The sequence below is a fragment of the Canis aureus genome, chromosome 14, assembly GCF_053574225.1.
Source record: "Canis aureus isolate CA01 chromosome 14, VMU_Caureus_v.1.0, whole genome shotgun sequence".
Classification (NCBI taxonomy): Eukaryota; Metazoa; Chordata; class Mammalia; order Carnivora; family Canidae; genus Canis; species Canis aureus.
The window spans coordinates 62,274,918-62,296,769 of record NC_135624.1 but is presented as its reverse complement, the minus strand read 5'-3'; the positions used below and the strand labels follow the sequence as shown (position 1 = coordinate 62,296,769).

At 38.6% G+C, this 21,852-nt stretch overlaps 2 protein-coding genes across 11 annotated transcripts in view; one reads left to right on the top strand and one right to left on the bottom strand.

Annotated features, from left to right (window-relative positions):
* The window catches only part of YTHDC1 (YTH N6-methyladenosine RNA binding protein C1), a 39,564-nt gene extending 34,524 nt beyond the window's left edge, over positions 1-5,040 (bottom strand). Inside the window, exon 1 of one of the 10 annotated variants that reach the window (XM_077848211.1) lies at positions 4,643-5,040. In XM_077848211.1, coding sequence (XP_077704337.1) covers positions 4,643-4,670 — 28 coding nt within the window. In that variant the 5' untranslated portion in view covers positions 4,671-5,040. Of the gene's footprint in view, positions 1-3,762; positions 4,094-4,642 lie in introns of those variants that run through there. The other 9 variants (XM_077848219.1, XM_077848217.1, XM_077848209.1 and 6 more) reach the window with 9 other exon arrangements.
* The window catches only part of LOC144283036 (uncharacterized), a 32,271-nt gene continuing 15,388 nt past the window's right edge, over positions 4,970-21,852 (top strand). The window contains exons 1-2 of the mRNA XM_077846665.1: positions 4,970-5,128; positions 5,200-5,490. Of these exons, the coding sequence (XP_077702791.1) occupies positions 4,970-5,128; positions 5,200-5,490 (450 nt within the window). The remainder of the gene's footprint in view (positions 5,129-5,199; positions 5,491-21,852) is intronic.

Sequence of the window (21,852 nt, the reverse complement as noted above, 5' to 3'; positions counted from 1 at the left end):
CCCAGGATCAAGTCCCACGTCGGGTTCCTGGTATGGAACCTGCTTCTCTCTCTGCCTGTGTCTCTGCCTCTCTATGTCTGTCATGAATAAATAAATAAAACCTTTAAAAAAAAACAAAAAAAGAATACAATATTTTTTAAATTATTTTAAAAACTCAAAACTGTTTAAGATGCCACAAAATGAATTTTGTCACAATTAGCTCAAAATTATTCATTAAATAGTACTGCTATTTACAACTAAAATTCATCCAAAAGTTATACCCTAACAACTATAATATGAATCTAGCTCTTAGACACTGTTGTGAAGACTACAAGGATTCGATACAAAAATGCACACACCTTGCATTTTTAGAAGGGCTATTTGGTCATTCAAGACCCAGATTCTCACCTGCAAGCAACCAGCAGGAGCAGTCCTGATACAGAGAAGGTGGAGTATGTCAAGGTTTACAAAAGACAATCTGGGTTTATGCCTGGTAAATATGTGTGTGTGTGTGTGTGTGTGTATATATATACACACACACACAAATACTGCCTGCACACAAACTATCCTTGCTCTTTTACTTTTCTTTAGCCTAACACCTACATTAACTATTAAACAAGTACTTTATCTGCCTGACCCCAGTATGCAGTAACTCCCAAATAATGTTAAATAGCTGCAAAAAAATTTGGCATGTAAGAGACTTTATGAAATAGAAATAGCAAGGACAATCCTACACAATTCTAGTGGATTAACTACTTCAACAAAATTCAAGCACCATGTTGTCCAATCTTCCAAAGTTTCAAGAGGATTCCCAAACTCGTATTTCCATTTGAAACTGACTTAAATGTTGCTTCAAAAATAAAACAAAAATGAAAAAAATAAAATAAAACAAAAATGCAGGTTGCTGCTAGCTTGACTCCTCTGGGGAAGTGCAATCATCTGTGAAAAATTCAGTGCTCTTAGCATTATACCGGAATTGCACCTTAATCTTGAAATTCCTGGCCCAGGAAGGCCAAAAACCTTAACTCTGGGGTTATCAGTGTAGAAAATTAACCTTTATCTGAGACACAGCCTAAAGCTTCTGGATCAGGAGATACAAAGTATTATTTATTTGAGGGTCCAGAAACAAACTAAGACCTAGAGTACTTAAACAAAGAAAACCTGGCAGTTAAATATACTACACATCCTGTTTTACAACACAGAACACCGAAATACACTGTATCTTTTAATTCATTTAATATAGTTTTAATGGGCTTTGACACCAAGATTTTCTGGAACCTCCCCTTCTGTTACATTTAACATTAGACCAGTCTCAGTTACTGTTTTGTCATTCAAAACTGTCATTCCGCTAAATGAAGTGTAGAGACTTAACATTTTCCGCCCCACCCAAATTTGCTGCTCTCCAATAAGCATACAATCTGAAGTCTAAGGAGAGCATTTTAAATTTTTTATCCTATTTCTATTGAGTAGAACAAATACACTGGAATACCAAATACATAGTCCATGCTTTCTAAAACTCTAACTAAAGTGGACCAAAATAAGGTCAACCTTTGGGGCACCTGGGTGGCACAGGGCGAGATTCCGGGGGTCCTGGGATACGAGTCCCACATTGAGCTCCCCGCAGGGATCCTGCTTCTCCCTTTGCCTGTCTCTCTCTCTATCTCTATCTGTATCTCTCCCCCTCATAAATATATAAATAAATAAAATATTTTAAAAACAGTCAACCTTTTTCTAAAGGTTGTTCTACTACGTACATAGAACATGTGTATGTATATACAACTGTGTGTGCATGTTTATATGTACTTGCCTGTGTGACTGTGTGTACAAATTAAATGGAGAAAACTCTTAGCTTTGGATAGAAGTAACAAATGTCTCACAGTTACCAATGAAGTCCAACCTTGGAAGTCATTTATTCAAGGCACTGAGTCATGATTAACTGTTCACCAAGAATCTGGTGAACAAGAGAGACACACTCTTGGCCCTGATGGAGCTTTCAATCTGGTAATGTGGAAAGCACGTTACTTATTAAAGTGGTAACTCATTATCCTCATTTTGGATATATTAAACTTTTACATTGTTTTTCAGAGAGAACTTCCTAAGAGCTTAAGAAATAAAATGAACACAAGAGGTTTAAAATAGAAAAGACATGCATTCCTTACATAGAAAAACTACCATTATTTAACACCACCAACATTCCAGTATCTTTCAAATCCACTTTTTGGACATAGAATCACCACAGGAATCAGAGGGAGTTGGCAATTTGTCATATATAGGTTTCAGCTTCTAAGTATGGGTATTATAGAGCATTATAAAAGTTAATGTCTGTTATACAGTTAAGGTACAAAGCCCAATAATCCAAGGACTCTATAACCAAGTCTTTTAACTGTTCTGTGACTAACAGCAAATTTCTGCAACTTAAATTCAGTTCTTATCATGATTCTACACCATTCATGAAATCATCGAAGGCCTGTGACAAGTCTAAGATTCTTACAGAGCTTAACTTTATAATTTCGTAATGCTTCATATAAGATTACTAATGACAGTAAGTACTTCACTTCCCACTTTTTCTTGTTCAAGTATGGGAAGGAAGAGTGAATTAGGTATTCTGATTCTGCTTATTATTCTAGTTGTGTGACAATGATTAAGTGAGACACCTTGGACCTTAGTTTCCGGATTTGCAAAATAAGTTATCCTAGAAATCTTACTACACAATAAACAATTCCAAGTTTGTATTTGCTAGCTTTCCCAGTAAACTAGAGACAATCTTTGATCTAAACTATAAAGGTAAGCACTTATATCAGAGATTTTAAAATAGATGTAAATTCAACTACAGAAATTAAGTTTTTTAAAAACTACACAAATGTAAGGTCTTTCAAAAGCTAGAGGACTTATCCTAAGTATTGCTAATAGGTGGCATTTTAAGTCCCTAAAAATGTTATAAAGTGTGTTTGGATTGCACTAAATCCATTTCAAAAAAAAATTTTTTTAAACATAACCTACTTCTCTTCCACAATGTACATTACATTACTGTGTCTCCATCATCACTGGCAACAATTATGTTCGTTTTAACAATGAATTCTTGGGAAGTACTTGACTTTTACTCATTTTGTATTTGGTCTATTTCACCCACCACAACCACCACCCACTCCCACACACACAGCTCAAAGACTACACTCTGATACAAATGGTGACCGAATTAATTTTTATTAATTAAAATCATCTACTTTAATAACTGACTTTACTAGTAATTAAAAGCAGTTTCTTCTCATCACTATCACCGTGCAACCTGAAGTGCACATTCCTTTCAAACTTCTGGGGATGGGGGGGAGGTAAGATTTAATGAAAATTCCTTACACTACTACAACCCAATCACTAAATTGCCTTAAGACAGCATCAGTATCTTAAAACATATTCCCACGCACCACTTCCCAAGCCTGTCCCTACTCTTGAGCAGTTTGCTGAAGCACGAAGACTCTTCTTCCTCTTAAAAAGAAAAATTAGAGAGATCATGGCCTAAATGCAACTTGACCCTAGAATCCATTTAACAAACCCCCCACCCCCAGGTTAATTAGCCACACAGACAAGTAGATCTGTGAGACACAGAGCAGCAGCTGTGCCATATATATATATATATATGGATATATATATATATTTTTTTAATCAACTATAACCTTTCCAAAACTACCAAGGTAATCTTAAAGTCAGAAAAAGACTCCCCCTAAAAGCAGCATCCAGTCCAGATCACTCGCTAGACGGGTAATGATCCGGGATATGTATTAATACCTGTAGGCCTGGGAGGTCGGCATTTCAAAGCACATGACATTCCATTCTGCCAACACCAGTTCTTCCTGTATTTCACTGTAATGTTATTCCTACAGCTTTCTATAAATCACTCCCATTTGTTCCCGGTCGTATCCTTTGGGGGCTAGCACAATTTGTTTCTATCAGAATAGTGGCCAGGATTTTCTTTCTTTCTTTTCTTTTCTTTCTTTTTTTTTTTTTTTTTTTTGCCAAGTCTAAATCAGATTAAGTATCTTTCCAAACATAATGTCTTCCAAAATAAGGGTTCGGAAACAAACAAACAAACAAAAAACCAAAAGAGCGATTCTTGCCCCTTTGCCTGTTTAACAGGAAGCGCCGTAAGTAACTCGGTAGGTATTTTTCGGGATCCACTACTGCACCTGCACAACTTCTTAAACACCGCTCTCACTCGGCTACCAGTTTTGATCGCGCCATTAAGAGCTTTTCGAAATTCTGCCTCAAAGAAAAGAGCCGTTCGGAAAATACGCATTACATCCGCGGCCAGCATCCCACCGGGAAATAAACCTGGGGGCCGGCCGGCCACTCACAACAGGCCCTCTCGGCCGCGCCCAGGGCTGCCAAACGGAAAGCCGAGAGGGGAACGGGATCAAGAACCACCACCCTAGGCGACGGGGAGCGCCAGGTCAGACGGGCACCGAGGACCAAAAGGCGGGCCTGGTCTCTTCCAGGGAGTGCGGGAGTCTCGGAGGGGCAGCGGCGGCCGGGCGCGGGGCAGGCTGAGGCTGAGGCTGAGGCTGAGCCCGAGCCCCACCCCCCACCCTCCCCCACCCCGCAACGACGCCGCGGCTCCTCCAGCACCCCGGAGCGTCGCCTCCGCCCGGTCACCTTCCTCCGCACTAACCTTTCTCCTCCCGGCTGTCGGCCGCCATTGCTCCCCTCCTGTTTCCGCCGCTGCCGCCGCCGCCGCCGCCGCCGCCGCCGCCTCGATGCGACTCGCGCGGGCGCCGCAGCCGCGGCAGCCGTGGCTCGGGCACGTCCGTCAGTCCGGCCGCTGGGCTGCGCGCTGCTCACTGGGCCTCCACGGCGCTCCCTTCTCACTCACCCTTTTCCTTCCTGCTCCTTCCCTTTCTCCCGTCTCTCCTTCCACCGCAACCCCTGGCGCCCTAGGCCCGGCCCTCTCGTTGGGGTTTGGGGACGGGAGGGGGCGAGGGGGAGGGAAGGGAAACAGATGGCGACGGCGGGCGGCGCTAAAATGGAGCCTGCTTCCTGCGCGAAACAATCCCGCTCCCGAAATGCCCTGCGCTGTTTACGCTTCGTTCCTCGCTGGAAGCGTCACAGTGCGGAGAGGGGCGGGGCGGCGGGGCGGCGGGGCGGCGGGCGGGCAGGGGCGCGTGGTGGCGTCATCACGTCGCTCAGCCTCCCGCAGCCCGGATGTCCGCCGCTGGAGGCTCCGTTTAGGGACTGGGTCGCCGGGGTTGTAGCTTGCCCGGCGGGGGGCCGCGCTGGGTGCGCCCGGGTGGCGCCGCTTCCTCCCCGGAAAGCCGACTGACGGACCTCCCTCGGGCAACGGTGCTTCCGGCTGTGCCGCGCAGCTCGCGGCCCCGCTCGGAAACCGGAGGCGGGCGCAGTCCGGGCCGGTCCCTTGGCGGCCGCCTCTGCTCCGCTGCCCTAGGCCGAGCCGCGGGCAGCGCGGACGCCGCCGGCTCACCTGGCCCAGAAAAGCCCGCCTCGCTCGCTGTGCTTGAGGAGGTTAGTCCCGCTGTACTCTAGCAGCTGCGTAAGTCACGAAGTCCCGGGTTTGATCTAGACACTAGCGAGGCGCGGGGCGGGGGGGGGGCGCACGTCGATGTAAACAGACTCTGGGGAAATTGAAACTCCACAAGTGACCAAAAGTCACCTAACTACACAATACGGTAAAATCTGGAAGGAGGGGGAAAAAATCTGCAAGGAAATCCTCATAAAGTTCATAGTCCAAAAAAAATAAAAAAATAAATTAAAAAAATAAAAATAAATAAAAAATAAAATAAATTAAAAAATAAAAAAATTAAAAATTAAAAAATTAACAATTAAAAATAAAAAATAAACATAAATAAAATAAATTTTAAAATAATTAATAAAAATAAAAATATTAAAAAAATAAAAAATAAAAAAATACTTAAAAAATAAAAAATAAAAATAAATAAAAAATAAAATAAACAAAAAATAAATGAAAAATTAAAAATTAAAAAATTAACAATTAAAAATAAAAAATAAAAATAAATAAAATAAAATAAATTTAAAAATAATTAATAAAAATAAAAAATATAAAAATAAAAAATAAAAAATAAAAAAATACTTAAAAAATAAAAAATAAAAATAAATAAAAAATAAAATAGATAAAAAAATAAATAATTAAAAATTAAAAAATAAAAAATAAAAATAAATAAAAAATAAAATAAATTTACAAATAAATAATAAAAATAAAAAATATAAAAATAAAAAATAAAAAATAAATAAAGAAATGTAAAAAATAAAAAATAAAAATAAGTAAAAAATAAAAAATATAAAAATATTTAAAAAATAAAAATACAAATAAATAAAAAATAAAAATATGAAATATAAAAAATAAAAATATAAAAATAAAAAATAAAGATAAATAAATAAATAAATAATAAAAATAAAAATAAAAAATATAAAAATTTAAAAATTTAAAAAATTAAAAATAAAAATAAAAAATTTTAAAAAGTAAAAAAATACAAAAATATAAAAAATATCTTAAAAATTAAAAATTTAAAAAATAAAAAAATAAGAAAATAAAAAATATAAAAATAAAAAATATAAAAAATTAAAAATTTTAAAATATAAAAATATAAAAAATTAAAAATTAAGATATTAAAAATAAAAATATAAAAATATTAAAAGAAATAAAAAAATAAAAATAAATTTAAAAGTTCATTGTCCAAAAGATTGAAAATGTCCCTTAGTTTCACTGTCCCATAACTGAGTTCACAAGTGAAGGAAATTTTGAAGGGAAGCAAGGGTAACATTGTCACATAAAAACTAACAGCTTGTTCAAAGGAAGACAAGTAGTGTAGAGTGTCTTGGTTTTTTGCTGGCCTTTGTAACAAATTGAGGCCAAGCTCATGTCAGTGGGAGGAGCTCAAAGAGGGCCTGCGGGGGGGGGGGGGGGGGGGGGGGGGGCGGGGGGGGGGGAAGAGGAAGAAAAAAACAGGTAATGTAAAACCCAGCTGCTTATCAGACGCTTAGGAATGAAGGATAAACAACAGTATTTCTGCCCTTAAGGAATTCTCCAGTAAAATGTATGGAAGAAGCAAGATAACAGAAGATTGGTGTGTAATAGGAATAGCTGAAAATTGTGTGTGCTTACTGTGTGCCCAGGTACTGCTCTAAGTATTTGGCCTGTGCAATCTAATATCATCTTCCAAAAGCCCAATTCGATTATTTCTAGCTCTACGTTACATAAAGGGAAAGTGAGGAAATATGAAATTAAAGTGCTCAGGGTCACCAGGAGTGGTAACAAACATAATTCAAGTCCAGGCAATTTACCTCCGGCCCCCACCCAATTGATAGTAGTGCCTCAAGTAAACGCAGTGTTATGGGGACTCTCAGGGGCGTGTCACTCAGACTGGTGGAGGGTACAGAATAGAGTCCAGGAAAGCTTTCTGGGGAAGGGACAATTAAGCCTACCTGAGAACTGAAACACTATTATTAACCTAGGAAGAAAGGGTAGAGGTGGTGGGTAGAACGATGTTTTTCGGGAAAAAAAGGTCCAAGGTGGCAGAGCTGCCCTGGTTGGATTCAGGTCGATATTCAATGGTTAGGTAAGAAAAGGCTGAATCACGAAAAGCATTATATCATGTTCTACTCGCTTATTGATTCAGTCAGCGAGTGTTTATTAAATTCCTGTTCCAGTCCCAAATATTGTTACAGACTCTAGGGTTTAAAGATTCATTTATTAAAAAAAAAATAATAATAAAGATTCATTTATTATATAGATTCTAATTTCTTCAAGGAGTTCAACTTTACATTCTAATTAAGGAGACAAGACATAAGTAAAAAAAAAAATTAAAAAATCATGATGAACTCTATGAAAGACACAAGTAAGAGGCAATTATAGTGAGGCAGGGTTGGGGAGGCGAGCTTTTTATGTGGAAAAACTAGTAAAGGCCTTATTGAGGTGAAGTTGAGACTGATACCTAGTAACAGGTGAAGGAAAGAGTCTTCCAGGAAGAGAACAGCACATACAAAGGTTCTGAGGGAAAAAGAGGCCATGGTATGGTCAAGGATGTAAGGAGAATGCCAATGAAAGGGATCCCAAGGGCCTAATCAGGACCTCGCCTGAAACAAGAGCAGTACAAGATTTGAGGAGACAGAGTTTCAGGGTTGAGCCCACTGGAGGGCAGGAATGGAAAACACCTTGCACCTTCCAAAGATTAATGCCTATAAAATGTAAAACCAGTCATACATAAGTTCAAAGTCATCAGCACTCCTCAGAGGAAAACAATAAAATCTGGAGTCTCCGAAACATATTTTTCACAATACTCAACATTAAATCAGGCAAGACTAAAGAAAAAAGAATAAATAAATCAGGCAAGACTAGATTACATTACACACCTTGCAAATTGATGCCTGCTGATCTAAGACTTTCTTTGAACCAACACAGTGCTTGTGTGCTTTTGTTGACGTGTAATGCTTTTAATCACTTTTCAATAAGAATCATCCCTCTCAATTGCCTTTACCTGGCCAATATTTATTACTGATTGAAGTGTCTATGTATCAAGTGTGCGTTTGCCCTGGAAAAGGTCTATAGAGTAAGGAAGACTCAATCCCAAGTCTTAAAGAATATCAACATAGGGAAGGCAAATATACAATGTGAATCAAAGACATCTGATCATACTGGAAAACTGATCAGAGAATGCTAGGATCCTGTCAAAATGACTCAGAAGAGCTGCTAACTGAAGTGGCTCCCACTAGCCAAATATGAGACACTTTGTTCCTCTGTAAAGATAAAATTGCATTGGATTATGTTTCAATCGATAAATTCTAAAATAGTTAAAAAGAAACAGGCCCCTCGGTCCTCTTTGGATGATGCTAACTAAGGAACAAATTATTTTAAAAACTTGTAAACAAAGAGAAATCATCATTAACCTTGTGTTTCCAGGTAGAACTGTATCTTGGGGTTACCAAGCAAATAGTTGATAAAGTTTCTCTATGAACGTATATGAGCTAATACATGGCCGGGGTGAAGCAATGATAAAGCTAGGACTGCTATTTTATGGCTATTAATGAAATACAGATCAAGGCAATGATTATTAAAGGTTGCTAATTTATATATCAGAAAGACAATCAGATTTTATGTGCCCCTTGATGGAAATACATAACATTATCTATGAAATAATCTTGCCAAAAAACTAAACCAGGGAAAATTCTGTGCCATGGGGATATTTGGCAATTTTTGGAGAAATTTATGGTTGGCCCAACAGAAGAAATGCTAGTAGCTCATAATGGGTAAGAGCCAGGGATGCTGTTAAACACCCTATGATGCACAGAAGTCTAAAGCTATCCACATACACACCCCTACCCACTAACGAAGAACTATCTTACCCAAATGCCAATAGTGCTCATGCTGAAAAATCATGCTCTAGGGAATAGGAAAAGCACAGATGAATAAGTTAAGTAATCCATACAAATACCATTAGCAAAATCCAGACAATAGGAAATTCTACAGGAGTAAGTATTCTATACATTAAACATATGAGAGATGTAAAAACAATAAACCAATTATAGTACATCGATGTTATAGGTTGAATTGTGTCCCCCAAAAGAATATGTTGAAGACCTAAACTGAAGTACCTCAGAATGTAATCTTATGTGGATATAGGGTTTTTTCATATGTAACTCATTAAGGTGAGGTAAGAGTGAAGTAGGGTGTGCCCTTAACTCAGTATGACTGGTATTCTGACAAGAGGAAAAGAGACACAGTGTTATACACAAAGAAACACGCAAGTGACAACAGAGTTGGGTTGGGTGATAAAGCCAAGGAGCTCCAAGGATAACGTGCTAAAACCAGAAGCTAAGAGAGCCAAAGAAAGAGTCTCCCCTACAGGTTTCAGAAGGAGCATGACCCTGTCTACATTTTGATTTCAGACTTCTAGCCTCCAGAACTGTGAGAATAAATTTCTATTGTTTTAAGTCACCCTGTTTCAGGCACTTTTTTTTTTTTTAGCAGCTCTATGAAACTAATACCTTGGACCTTATTTAGACGCTGATTTGAATACATGAGTACACACACAAACACATATTCATACTCACATATACCTATCACAAACTTCAAAAACTGAGTGAATTAATTTTAAAAACTTGTTGTTGATTTTTTTTAGTTGTAGTAAGTTATGTTTTAAAAAGAATTCTTATAATTTCATGACACCCACTAAAATATTTACAGATGGTAAGATACAGAATCCAAGATTTGCTTCAAAAGAAGCGATATAAGAACAGAAGTTATAGGGTGGTTAGCTATGAAACAAGCATGCTTATGAGTTGAAAATGGGTGATAGTGCATACATAGAGACACATACTCTCCTCTCTACTTTCTTAAAAATATATTTGAAGTTTTCTTTAATAATCTTAAAGAACAAGAGAAACAGCCAAAAAAAATTGAGATGATATCAAAATACCATTTGATAATCCATGATTATGTTATCAGAGCTAAGCAGTAACTGAAAATATCTTCTCTCATGCATCCTAAAGATGAGATCTTTTTATAAAATAACACAATCAGGAAGTTAGAGAGGGAATGTCCTGAACCATGGGAGATAGGTTTATAAAGATTTAAAGAGGGACGCCTGAGTGGCTCAGTGGTCGAGGGTCTGCCTTCGGCTCAGGGCGTGATCCTGGGGTCCAGGAATTGGCTCAGGACACAATCGAGGATCAAGGCTCACATCAGGCTCCCTGCGAGGAGCCTGCTTCTCCCTCTGCCTGTGTCTCTGCCTCTCTCTCTGTGTCTCTCATGAATAAATAAATAAATAAATAAATAAATCAAATCTTAAAAAAAAAAGATTTAAAGATACCTTGATGGGAATCAATAAGCATATTTCAATATGTATTCTGCACCATCTTCTGGAATCAGACTGAATTCAAGTCTGGTTCCTAGTAACACTAGGTCCTTTCTGGTTAACAAATTGCTTGAAACTCTTCCAGAACTGCCAAAGAATGAGGAAGGATCACATTTACCAAACCACAGTAAATATTGCTGAACAATTGAATGTAATGTAGCAGAGTGCTTGGTGTAGCGTGTTCTGGCTTGCACAATTCAGCATAGTATATAGTCTTAAAATAACATTTGACTGGCACGTTTACTTAGAACTTTAACTTTTCTTTCACGTATATTATCTCCTTTAAACCGCATGCTCAGCGGATGGAGTTATTTACTATAACAACAAACTTTTAAGTTGAAAAAGTCAATAAAAATATGAATACTAATTAAATATTACACAGCATTCTTACATTTGAAATTATATTAGTCTTCTGATTTGAAACCAGGTACCTGAACCTTTTCTTCTGCATCTAGATATCAACATCAAGTTTCTTTTAGTGTTTTTTTTTTGTGTGTACCACAGAAGACTGCCTTGCCTCCTTTAATGAAAATTATATTGGTTTAATTCTTGAAATAGGAAACAGATTTTCAAAATATAGTATTAAAAATAACCAGGGTTTTGCACAGCATTTAAAAAACAATTACTCCTAGGGTATTTAAAGATTCTGGGCTTCTAAAATTGTTCTATTTCTCAATAATATCAGTAGCTGGCATTTACTCAGTACTGACTGTGCAACTCAGCTACAAATGCTGGCTATATTCTTCCTCACTTAATCTGGATTCCATAGCACTACACTAGGCTAGAATGAGAAAATTCAGGGTGAAGTTACCAGAATCCAGATAAGATAACTGTATAGTATTGACTGCTAGGAATTGGGGCCATGGATAGAGGGACAGAGCCAACCTCTGGTAACCTTACAGGGAGGGAGTCATGAAAATCAACAGGTAACCCTTACTTTCCTCCTACTTAACCCTGAATATAGGTGTCCTTGCTCCAATGTCATTCTCAGTCTTCTGTTTGTTTGTTGGGGCTGTAATGGGAATCCAGGCTGGCAGAGCTGGAGCGAGTTAGAGAGCAGGATTCAGGGAGCTCTACAAAACCAGTAAACCAGTAGCAAGTGCTGTGAAAGGCACAAGCCAAAAAGTAAAATGGATTTGAGGTACTAAGAGCCTCTCGTGACCTGCTTGGGCTAGCCCAGCGAAGAAGGAAACCGACAAACTCATGTTCCACAGAATTAAATCTGTGAAGCAGAGAAGACCTGAGTTTGAGACCAGCTCAGTCCTCCAGCTCTGGGGTTGTGCAGGTCTGGGAAATCTAAGGAATGTGCCTAATGGTGCTCTACTTCCAGTTCTAAAAAAAGAAAAGAAAGAAAAAAGAAAAGAAAAGAAAGAAAAGAAAAAAAAGAAAAGAAAAGAAAGAAAGAAAAAGAAAAGAAAGAAAAAGAAAGAAAGAAGAAAGAAAAAAGAAAAGAAAAAAGAAAAGAAAAGAAAAGAAAGAAAAGAAAAAAAAGAAAAGAAAAGAAACTCCTTTTGTTCCCTTCTTCCTCTTTGAATGGGTACAAATTTAGTTCTCTTTAGTACTGGAAGACATTCCTCCTACCCTTTCTCCCTCTTGGCCAAAGAAAGCACCCAGACAGACCTGGTCTCCCAGGTATTAGGGACAGTTGGATCACTGCTTGGATTCTGTTTCAAAGTAGGACAGTGAAGGCATTGCATGCATGATTTACCCTCTCCTCCCCCATCCTATTCCCATGTCAGGCCTCTCTGGTTATTACAGAGTTTCATTGAGCCCAGCTGCAGCTGTCTGGTGATCTGGACATTGTCCTCTGGATAGCCATATGATACATTGGGGGCTGAAGCCTGTTTTTCTACTCTGCTCAACACGATGTCATCATAGGAAACTGGGAAGAGAATGTGGTCTCTCTTGTGTCCCACTCTACCTCTCACTCACTCTTGTATATTCCCCATCTGTGTCTCTTGTTCAAAGGAAAGGAAGAGGCAATAAGGAAGAAGACTTTGTATTACTTATCCATTTCTAAATAAACATTTGTTACTCTTAAAAACAAACAAAAAACAGGGAAAAGATAGCATCTTTAATATATGGTGCTAGATATCTACATGCCAAAGAATGAAACTGGGCATCTATCTTATACCATACACAAAAATCAGCTCAAAATGGAATAAAGACTTGAATATAAGACCCGAACCATAAAACTCCTAAAGGAAAACATAGGGGTAAGTTCCTTGACATTTGTCATGACAATGACTCTTTGGATTTGGCAACAAAAACAAAAACAAGTGGGTCGGCTTGGTGGTTCAATGGTTGAGCCTCTGCCTTTGGCTCGCTCAGGGCATGATCCCAGGATCCGGGAATCGATTCCACCTCTGGCTCCCTGCGAGGAGCCTGCTTCTCTCTCTGCCTATGTCTCTGCCTCTCTTTCTGTGTCTCTCATGAATAAATAAATAAAATCTTTAAAAAAAAAAAAAAAGTGAAACTACATCAAACTAAAAAAGCTTCTGTATTGTAAAGGAAACTATCAACAAAATGAAAAAGTAACTTATGGAATGGGAAAATAATATATCTGATCAGGAGTTAACATTCAAAATGTATAAAAAAAAAAAAAAACTCATACAACGCAAGAGCAGAAAAAAAAAGACCAAAAAAAAAAAAAACCCCGTCCAATTAAAAATAGGTAGAGGAACTATTTTTTTTTCAAAAGAAGATGCACAAAAGAAGATGCACATAGCCATCAGGTATATGAAAATGTGTGCGACATCACTGATCATCAGAAAAGCAAGTCAAAACCACAATGAGGTATCTCACCTCATACCTTTAGAATGACTATTATCAAAAAAGAAAGAAAGAACAAGTATTCAGTAGATATGGAGAAAAGGGAACCCTTGTGCAATGTTGGTGGGAATGCAAACTGGTACAGCCACCATTGAAAACAGTATGAAGGGGCAGCCTGGGTGGCTCAGCGGTTTAGCGCCACCTGCGGCTCAGGGCGTGATCCTGGAGACCTGGGATCGAGTCCCAAGTCAGGCTCCCTGCATGGAGCCTGCTTCTCTGCTTGTGTCTCTGTCTCTCTGTCTCTGTCTCTGTCTCTCATGAATAAATAAGTAAAATCTTTAGAAAAAAGAAAACAGTATGAAGGTTCCTCAAAAAATTAAGATAATATTACCATATGATCCAGCAAGTCCACTTCTAGTTATTTATCTGAAGAAAATGAAAACATTATCTTGAAAAGATATCTGCACCTCCATGTTCATTGTAGCATTATTTGTAATAGCCAAGATGGAAAAGCAACCAAAGTGCCCATGGATTAATGAATGGATAAAGAAAATATTGGTGTGTGTGTGTGTGTGTGTGTACAATAGAATATTATTCAGCTATAAAAAAAAAGAAGAAGAAGAAGAAGAAAATCCTGCCTTTTACAACATGGTTGGACCTTTGGGACATTATGCTAATTAAAGTAAAATAAGTCAGACAGAGATAGACAAATACTATATGACATCATTTATATGTGGAACCACATTTATATGTGTGAACCACAGGCCCCTAGGTGGCTCAGTCAGTTAAGTGTCTGACTCTTGATCTTAGCTCAGGTCTTGATCTAGGGTCATGAATTCAAGCCCCATTGTGGGCTAGTAGTTCCATACTAGAAATGGGACCTACTTAAAAATATAGAAAATAAAATTAAATAAATATAAGTAAAATTTAAAATAAAATAAAAAATTTTAAAGCTGAATTTATAATTATAGTTATATAGTTTATAATCAACCAGATTGATGGTTGTCAAAAGCAAGGAGTAGGAAGGTAGGCAAAATAAGGATAGGTGGTCAAAAGGTACAAACTTCCAGTCGGAAGATAAAAAAGTCCTGGGAGTGCAATATATATCATGGTGACTATATTTAATAATAGTGTATCGCATTTTTCAAAATTGCTGAGAGAGTAAAGCTTAAAAGTACTCATCACAAGGACAAAATTTGTAACTATGTGTGGTAATGGATTTTAACTAAATGTCCTGTGGTAATTATTTCACAATATATACATATAGCAAATCATTATGTTGTACACCTAAAACTAATACAGTATTATATGTCAATTATAGCTCAATTTTTTAAAAAAAGTAAAATCAGCAGAAACAGAAACAGATAAGCCAGAGGCCATGAATAAAAAAAAAAAAATCCACAGGGTCAAGAGCAGAAGACTAAAATGCTGTTTATGGCATAAAGAGCAGCCAAAGTAAAAAAACAATCAACACTAACTCCCCATAATGATGACTTGATTCTGGGAGAAGGAAATAAGAAAGATATTTGCTAGAGATGAGATTAAGTCAGCAAAATCTGTGAAACAATCAGAGCTATTTCTTGTATCTTAAATTATATTCCAGTTGTTTTATGTGGCATTTGCCTAAAAGGCTGTGCATTGGTACCCTCCATGCTCTGTATAAGGAATCAAACATGCTTCCTAACTGTGACATTTTCTTTCTACTTTTCTTTTATTGACCGCAATTTTATTTGCTTACATTTTTAATGATTTTATTTATTTATTCATGAGAGACAGAGAGAGAGAGAGAGGCAGAGACACAGGCAGAGGGAGAAGCAGGCTCCATGCAGGGAACCTGACGTGGGACTCGATCCCAGAACTCCAGGACCACGCCCCGAGTGGAAGGCAGGCCCTAAACCATTGAGCCACCCAGACGTCCCTATTGACCTTAATTTTTAATCAATGTTAAGTATGGGGGGATCCCTGGGTGGCGCAGCGGTTTGGCGCCTGCCTTTGGCCCAGGGCGTGATCCTGGAGACCCGGGATCGAGTCCCACATCGGGCTCCTGGTGCATGGAGCCTGCTTCTCCCTCTGCCTATGTCTCTGCCTCTCTCTCTCTCTCTGTGACTATCATAAAAAAAAAAAAAAAAAAAAATGTTAAGTATGTATACCTTGTATAAAGGAAAATTAGTATTTTGTGTGTGTGTGTGTGAGAGAGAGAGATATCCCTCAGTTTGCCTCAAGTGACCACAGCATGCTCTGTAGTCCCATTACACTTGCTGTTCTCTTTGTGGCTACTTGTGTACATGACTATCCAAACACATAGTGAGCAGTAATTTATCCTCCTGGTGAGCAGTAATTTATCCTTAAAACCACCATCTTAGTTTTTGAACCAAAATTGGGATATATATACTTGGAGTACCAGAATAGTACAATTCTTTATAAAGTGTTTATGAAAATAAATGGTAAACAATTTTTAAAATTTTTTGAAAATTTTAGAAATGTATGATCCGGGTAGCTCGGGTGGCTTAGCAGTTTAGCGCTGCCTTTGGCCCAGGGCGTGATCCCAGAGACTCAGGATCAAGTCCTATGCTGGGCTCCCTGCATGGAGCCTGCTTCTCCCTCTGCCTGTGTCTCTGCCTCTCTCTCTCTCTCTGTCTCTCATGAATAAATAAATAAAATCTTAAAAAAAAAAAAAAAAAGAAATGTATGATCCTTGAGGTACTTGGGTGGCTCAGTTAAGTGTCTGCCTTTGATTCAGGTCATGATCTCAGGGTCCTGGGATAGAGCTCCACATGGGTCTCCCTGCTTAGCAGGGAGTCTGCCTCCCCCTCTCCATCTACCTCTCCCACCACTCATGCTCTCTCTCTCTTTCTCTTTCTCAAATAAGTAGATAAAATATTAAAAAAAAAAAAGGGGGGGGGGACTCCTGGGTGACTCAGCGGTTGAGCATCTGCCTTTGGCTCAGGACGTGATCCTAGGATCCAGAATGGAGTCCCACATCGAGCTCCCTGCATGGAGCCTGCTTCTCCCTCTGCCTCTCTCTCTGTGTGTGTGTGTGTATCTCATGAATAAATAAATAAATAAATAAATAAATAAATAAATAAATAAATAAATAAATAAATAAATAAATAAAATCTTTTAAAAAAATGTATGATCCTTACCCTATCTGTAGTTTTATCCTCCCGTAGTACTAAACAAGGAGCTGCGCAGCCATTATTTGTTGAATGCAGACATGAAAATGAACTCAAAATGCTTTTTTTTTTTTCCAGTAAATGTTTGAGATTCTAACTTGGAAATCTAAATTGAGTACAGGCCCATTATACCGAGGCAATGCGTAGTACAAGGGTGAGGGTATTATACATGTGTGTTGGGAGAGTTAGGGAAACTAGAGATGAAGCAACTGATACATGGACAATAATGTCCTAAGATAACAGTTCAAAATTTACTGAGTAATGATTAGCTGCCAAGCACTATAAAAAGTGTTTTATGTGCACTGTCATTTAACCCTTATTTTATAGATTGCTAGATAGAAGTTCATGGCTAGTATATTGCAGAACTAGAGTCTGAACTTGCCTTTTCTGATTCCAAGGTCTGTCTATCCTCTATCCTTTACTGCCACTGGTATTAGAAAAATATAATCCAATCATTTGAAGAATGAATTCTACTATAAAGAGTATATTTGGATGTGGTGCCTTTAAAACATCACAATCAATTAGATTCAAATCATGCTAACCAGGGTACATACTCAGTTTTCTTGTAACTTGGTTAGAATATCAAAAATCAGGAGCACCTGGGTGGCTCAGTTATTTAAACAGCTGCGTTGGCGCAGGTCATAATCTCAGGGTCCTGGGATTGAGCCCAACATGGGGCTCCCTGCTCAGAGGGGAACCTCCTACTCCCTCTCCTCCCCACATGTACTCTCTTTCTCACTATCTCTCTAATAAATGAATAAGATCTTAAAAGCTATATCAAAAATCATAAAAGAAACTACTGTATTAGAATCAATTGTGTTACAGCCAGTTTAAAGGAATTTATCATCTAGTGTAGTAGAAGTAGTAAATAGTAAAGGGTAATTGGACTCCTTTAACTGGTGGTAAGCTGGTAAATATTTAAAAACCAGCTCTCCAGAAAAAAAAAGTCTTCTCTGTAGTGTTTGCCCATTTCTGTGGTATAAATACTCCCACCATAACCTATTTCAAGCTACAAATGTGACATCACATCACTCAATAAAGTTGAGAAGTATGCAGTAGCATACGTATATATTATTTCCACTCTGCAGATGCAATAGATGTAAATATAGATCACCTCAAGAACATAGACAATACTAAATTTTAGTTGAAAAAATTGGGAAGTGATCAGTCTTGAAATTTGTTACTTTTGTTTTAAATATAATGCACTTAACTATCGCTTTATATAAATCTAATTTTTAATAATCCGTGTGTTTAACAACCAGCTTCCAGGGGCGCCTGGGTGGCTCAGTGGTTGGGCGTTTGCCTTCAGCCCAGGGCATGATCCTGGAGTCCTGGGATCGAGTCCCACATTGGGCTCCCTGCATGGAGCCTGCTTCTCCCTGTGCCTGTGTCTCTGCCTCTCTCTGTGTGTCTCTCGTGAGTAAATAAATAAAATCTTAAAAAAAAAAAAAAAAAAAACCACACCCAACAACCAGCTTCCAGAATTTCTGAAAATCTAACAATTGACACTTGTAGGGCATTATGACCAGCTCTACAACTGTGCTTAACTGCTCCTCAGATACACAGCTATTGGTAGACACTTTTGTATAATGGCAGAGTTATCTTATGGCCACAGCTTAGGAAGGTGAAGTAGGAATAGGAATAAGTTCCAAGTCACTTCCCCCAGAATTTAGAATTCAGGAATCAGACTGGGAATCATTTTCTCTGTGTGGCTAAAGCTGTAAGTAACACATGAATATTGAAGGCTAATAATTTTTTACCATAATGTGGACTGAACAGCAGATAAGATGAAAACATGATGGTCCAAAACCTTTGGGATGGAACAATGGCAGTCATAAGGGGAAAGTGTATACAGGCCCACCTCAAGAAGCAAGAAAAATTTCAAATATGCAATCTAACTGTGGAGGCCGAGAAAAATTAAGGCCATCCCACCTCAAGTTTAGCATTAGCACAAGTACAGCCATCTTAGGCCTGTGAATAAGAGCTGAACTTTGGGGGGGGGGGGGGGACTACAGAATGTCCTCAATGTACTTGGCAGAGAATCCCATATCAGAAAGACAACAGAGCTCATAATTGCCCTCGGCAGAGAATCCCAAATCAGAATGACAACAGAGCCCAAGCCCAGGCAGAAAGTCCCATATTAGAATGAGAACAGAGCTCAATGCCCTTAAGCCCCATATCAGAATGTAAACGGAACTTGAGAAATTCCTCCCCCCCTTCTGGAGGTCCCCTAGACCAGCCTATAAAAAACCCAGCTGTAACCCACTTCGGGGTCCAAGTCCCTGCTCCGCTGTGTCGGTAAACTTGGACCCAAGCTCGAGCTTGCAAATAAACCTTCGTTCACTTGCATCGGTGTCGGCTCCTTGGTGGTTTCTCGGATTCTCAATATTGGGCACAACACTAACCTTACACCTAAAGAAGCTAGAAAAAGAACAACAAAAGCCTAAAGCCAGCAGAAGAAGGAAAATAATGAAGATTAGAACACAAATAAATGATATGGAAACAACAACAACAAAAAAGGACAACACAAAAACTATTCATTAGAACAGTAGAGCAGATCAATGAAACCAGGAGCTGGTTCTTTGAAGAAATTAATAAAATCGATAAACCCCTCCTAGACTTATCCAAAAGAAAGGAGAAAGGACCCAAATAAATAAAATCACAATGAAAGAGGAGAGGTCATAACCAACATCACAGAAATACAAACAAAGAGAATATTGTGAAAAATTATATGCTAAGAAATTGGGCAATTGGGAAGGAATGGGTAAGTTCCTAAAAACATATAAACTACCAAAACTGAAACAGGAAGAAATAGAAAACTTGAACGGACCAATAACCAGCAAAGAAATTGTATCACAATTAATTGTATACAATTTATGTATAATTTTTAATTGTATCAAAATTAAATATTTCCCAATAAATAAAAGTCCGGGGCCAGATGGCTTCATAGGGGAATTCTACCAAGCATTAAAAAAGAGTCAATTAAGGATCCCTGGGTGGCTGGGGGGTTGAGCGTCTGCCTTCGGCCCAAGGCTTGATCCCGGGATCCTGAGATCCAGTCCCTGGATCAAGTCCCACATCAGGCTCCCTGCATGGAGCCTGCTTCTCCCTCTGCCTGTGTCTCTGCCCTCCTCTCTCTCTCTCTCTCTCATGAATAGATAAATAAAATTTTTTTAAATCACATTGTTGTAAGGATCCTTGAGCTCAGGATGGTCAAGAAAGAACTCTTGAGACATTTTACGTGGCAACTTAATATATTTAAGCAGCACGAGGACCAGACTGATGTGTAGAAAAGGCTGCGCTTTGCCTGTCGGAAGCTGGTGGTTATATACTTAGTGTTCAAGGGGGAGGACCGGTGCAGGGACTATTAGATCATAAATGTTTGCTTCAAATTTTCTTTCTTTCTTTTTTTAAAGATTTTATTTATTCATTCATGAGAAACACAGAGAGGAGAGAGAGGCAGAGACCCAGGCAGAGGAGAAGCAGGCTCCATGCAGGGAGCCCAACCTGGGATTCTATCCTGAGTCTCTAGTAACAGGCCCTGGACTGAAGGCGGTGCTAAACCGCTGAGCCACCCAGGCTGCCCTGCTTCAAATTTCTACTTGTAAAATTACTTTTGCAAGAGTTTTCTGCAAGAAATTCAGCTGGGTATTAACTATCAGTAAGATGTACTGTCATGAGACCCTTTAAGAATGTAGCAGCCAGCACGTATTTGATCCTTATCGGAATTATGCAGGCTCTGAGTCAGCTTTCTGGGCTAAAGGTGAACATTTTTTTTTTATTTTTGCTTCTATTGCTCACAACATTGTCAAAATTAAGATTTAATGATATACGACTACATTTCTAATTTCTTTTACTGGCTCAATTTACTTCCCACTGATTTATAACTTATCCATCATTACTTATGCCAAAAACTATCTTCTTAAAGGGCCTCTATGTCTTTAAGAACAAGCATTCAAATTCACGGAATAAGTTCGAGTTCAACCTGGTTGTAAGAAAAATTACATATGATTTTTTAACTCTTAAGAACTAAAAAGACTTCCCGTCTGCTGTTAACCTTAAAATGCTGTTCTACCCAGTTTCCCTCAAAAGCGTTTTTTAGGAGTAATGCAGTTATCATCTAGCCTGTCCTTCAATATTCAAACAAATTTGGCTCAAATTCACATAAATGGCATAAATCCTGCATATCTCCTGCTTCCAATTGTTCAGCTAATTCTTGGGAAGAGATGGAAGGTTGGAGGATGGCTTCCATTTGGTGTTTTTTTTTCCTTCTGAACAGTTAATCTACTGGTCTTCCGCTTGTTGTCCCCATTCTTTATAAGAGGGTAAGGGAATAGGACAGAAATGTTTTTCCCTCTCAAATAAATTACATTATCCCTACCTGTATCAAATTAATCAACCAATGAGGCCATTGGATTGAGGTGGCTCTAAACATCCTGCTGACCCAGGTAAGCAAACCAAACCCTAAGCTTGTAAATGCCTCAATGTTACTACATCAAAAGGTAAAGACAAACAACAGCTAACTAGGCTTTAAGCTATAGCCAATCACTAATTTCCTTACTGTGATGAGCACTGGGGATTACGTACAACTGATGAGATATTGAAAAGTACATCTGGAACTAATGATCTACTATATGTTGACTAATTGAATTAAAGTGAAAAAATAATCTCCTTACCTTACTTCAGCTTTTTCTTTATAAAAGTCTCTTTGCAGCTCTTGTGGGTGGAACACCCTAACTATTTCTGGTTTGGCACCACCCAATTTGAATTGATTTTTGCTCAGCTAAACTCAAAATTTTTAATATGCCTCAATTTATCTTTTTAACAGCACATAGGAGAAGCACAGTCCATTTTAGTTTTAAATACATTTTCTTTTTTAAAAATATTTTATGTATTTGAGAGAAAGAGAGCAGGAAAGGGACTAGGAGGGGGAGGGATGATGAGGGAGGAGGGGAAGAGGGACAAGCAGACTCCCTGCTGAGTGGGGAGCCAGACCTCCGCTGGATCCCAGGACCCTGAGATCATGACCTGAGCCAACATCAGACATTAAC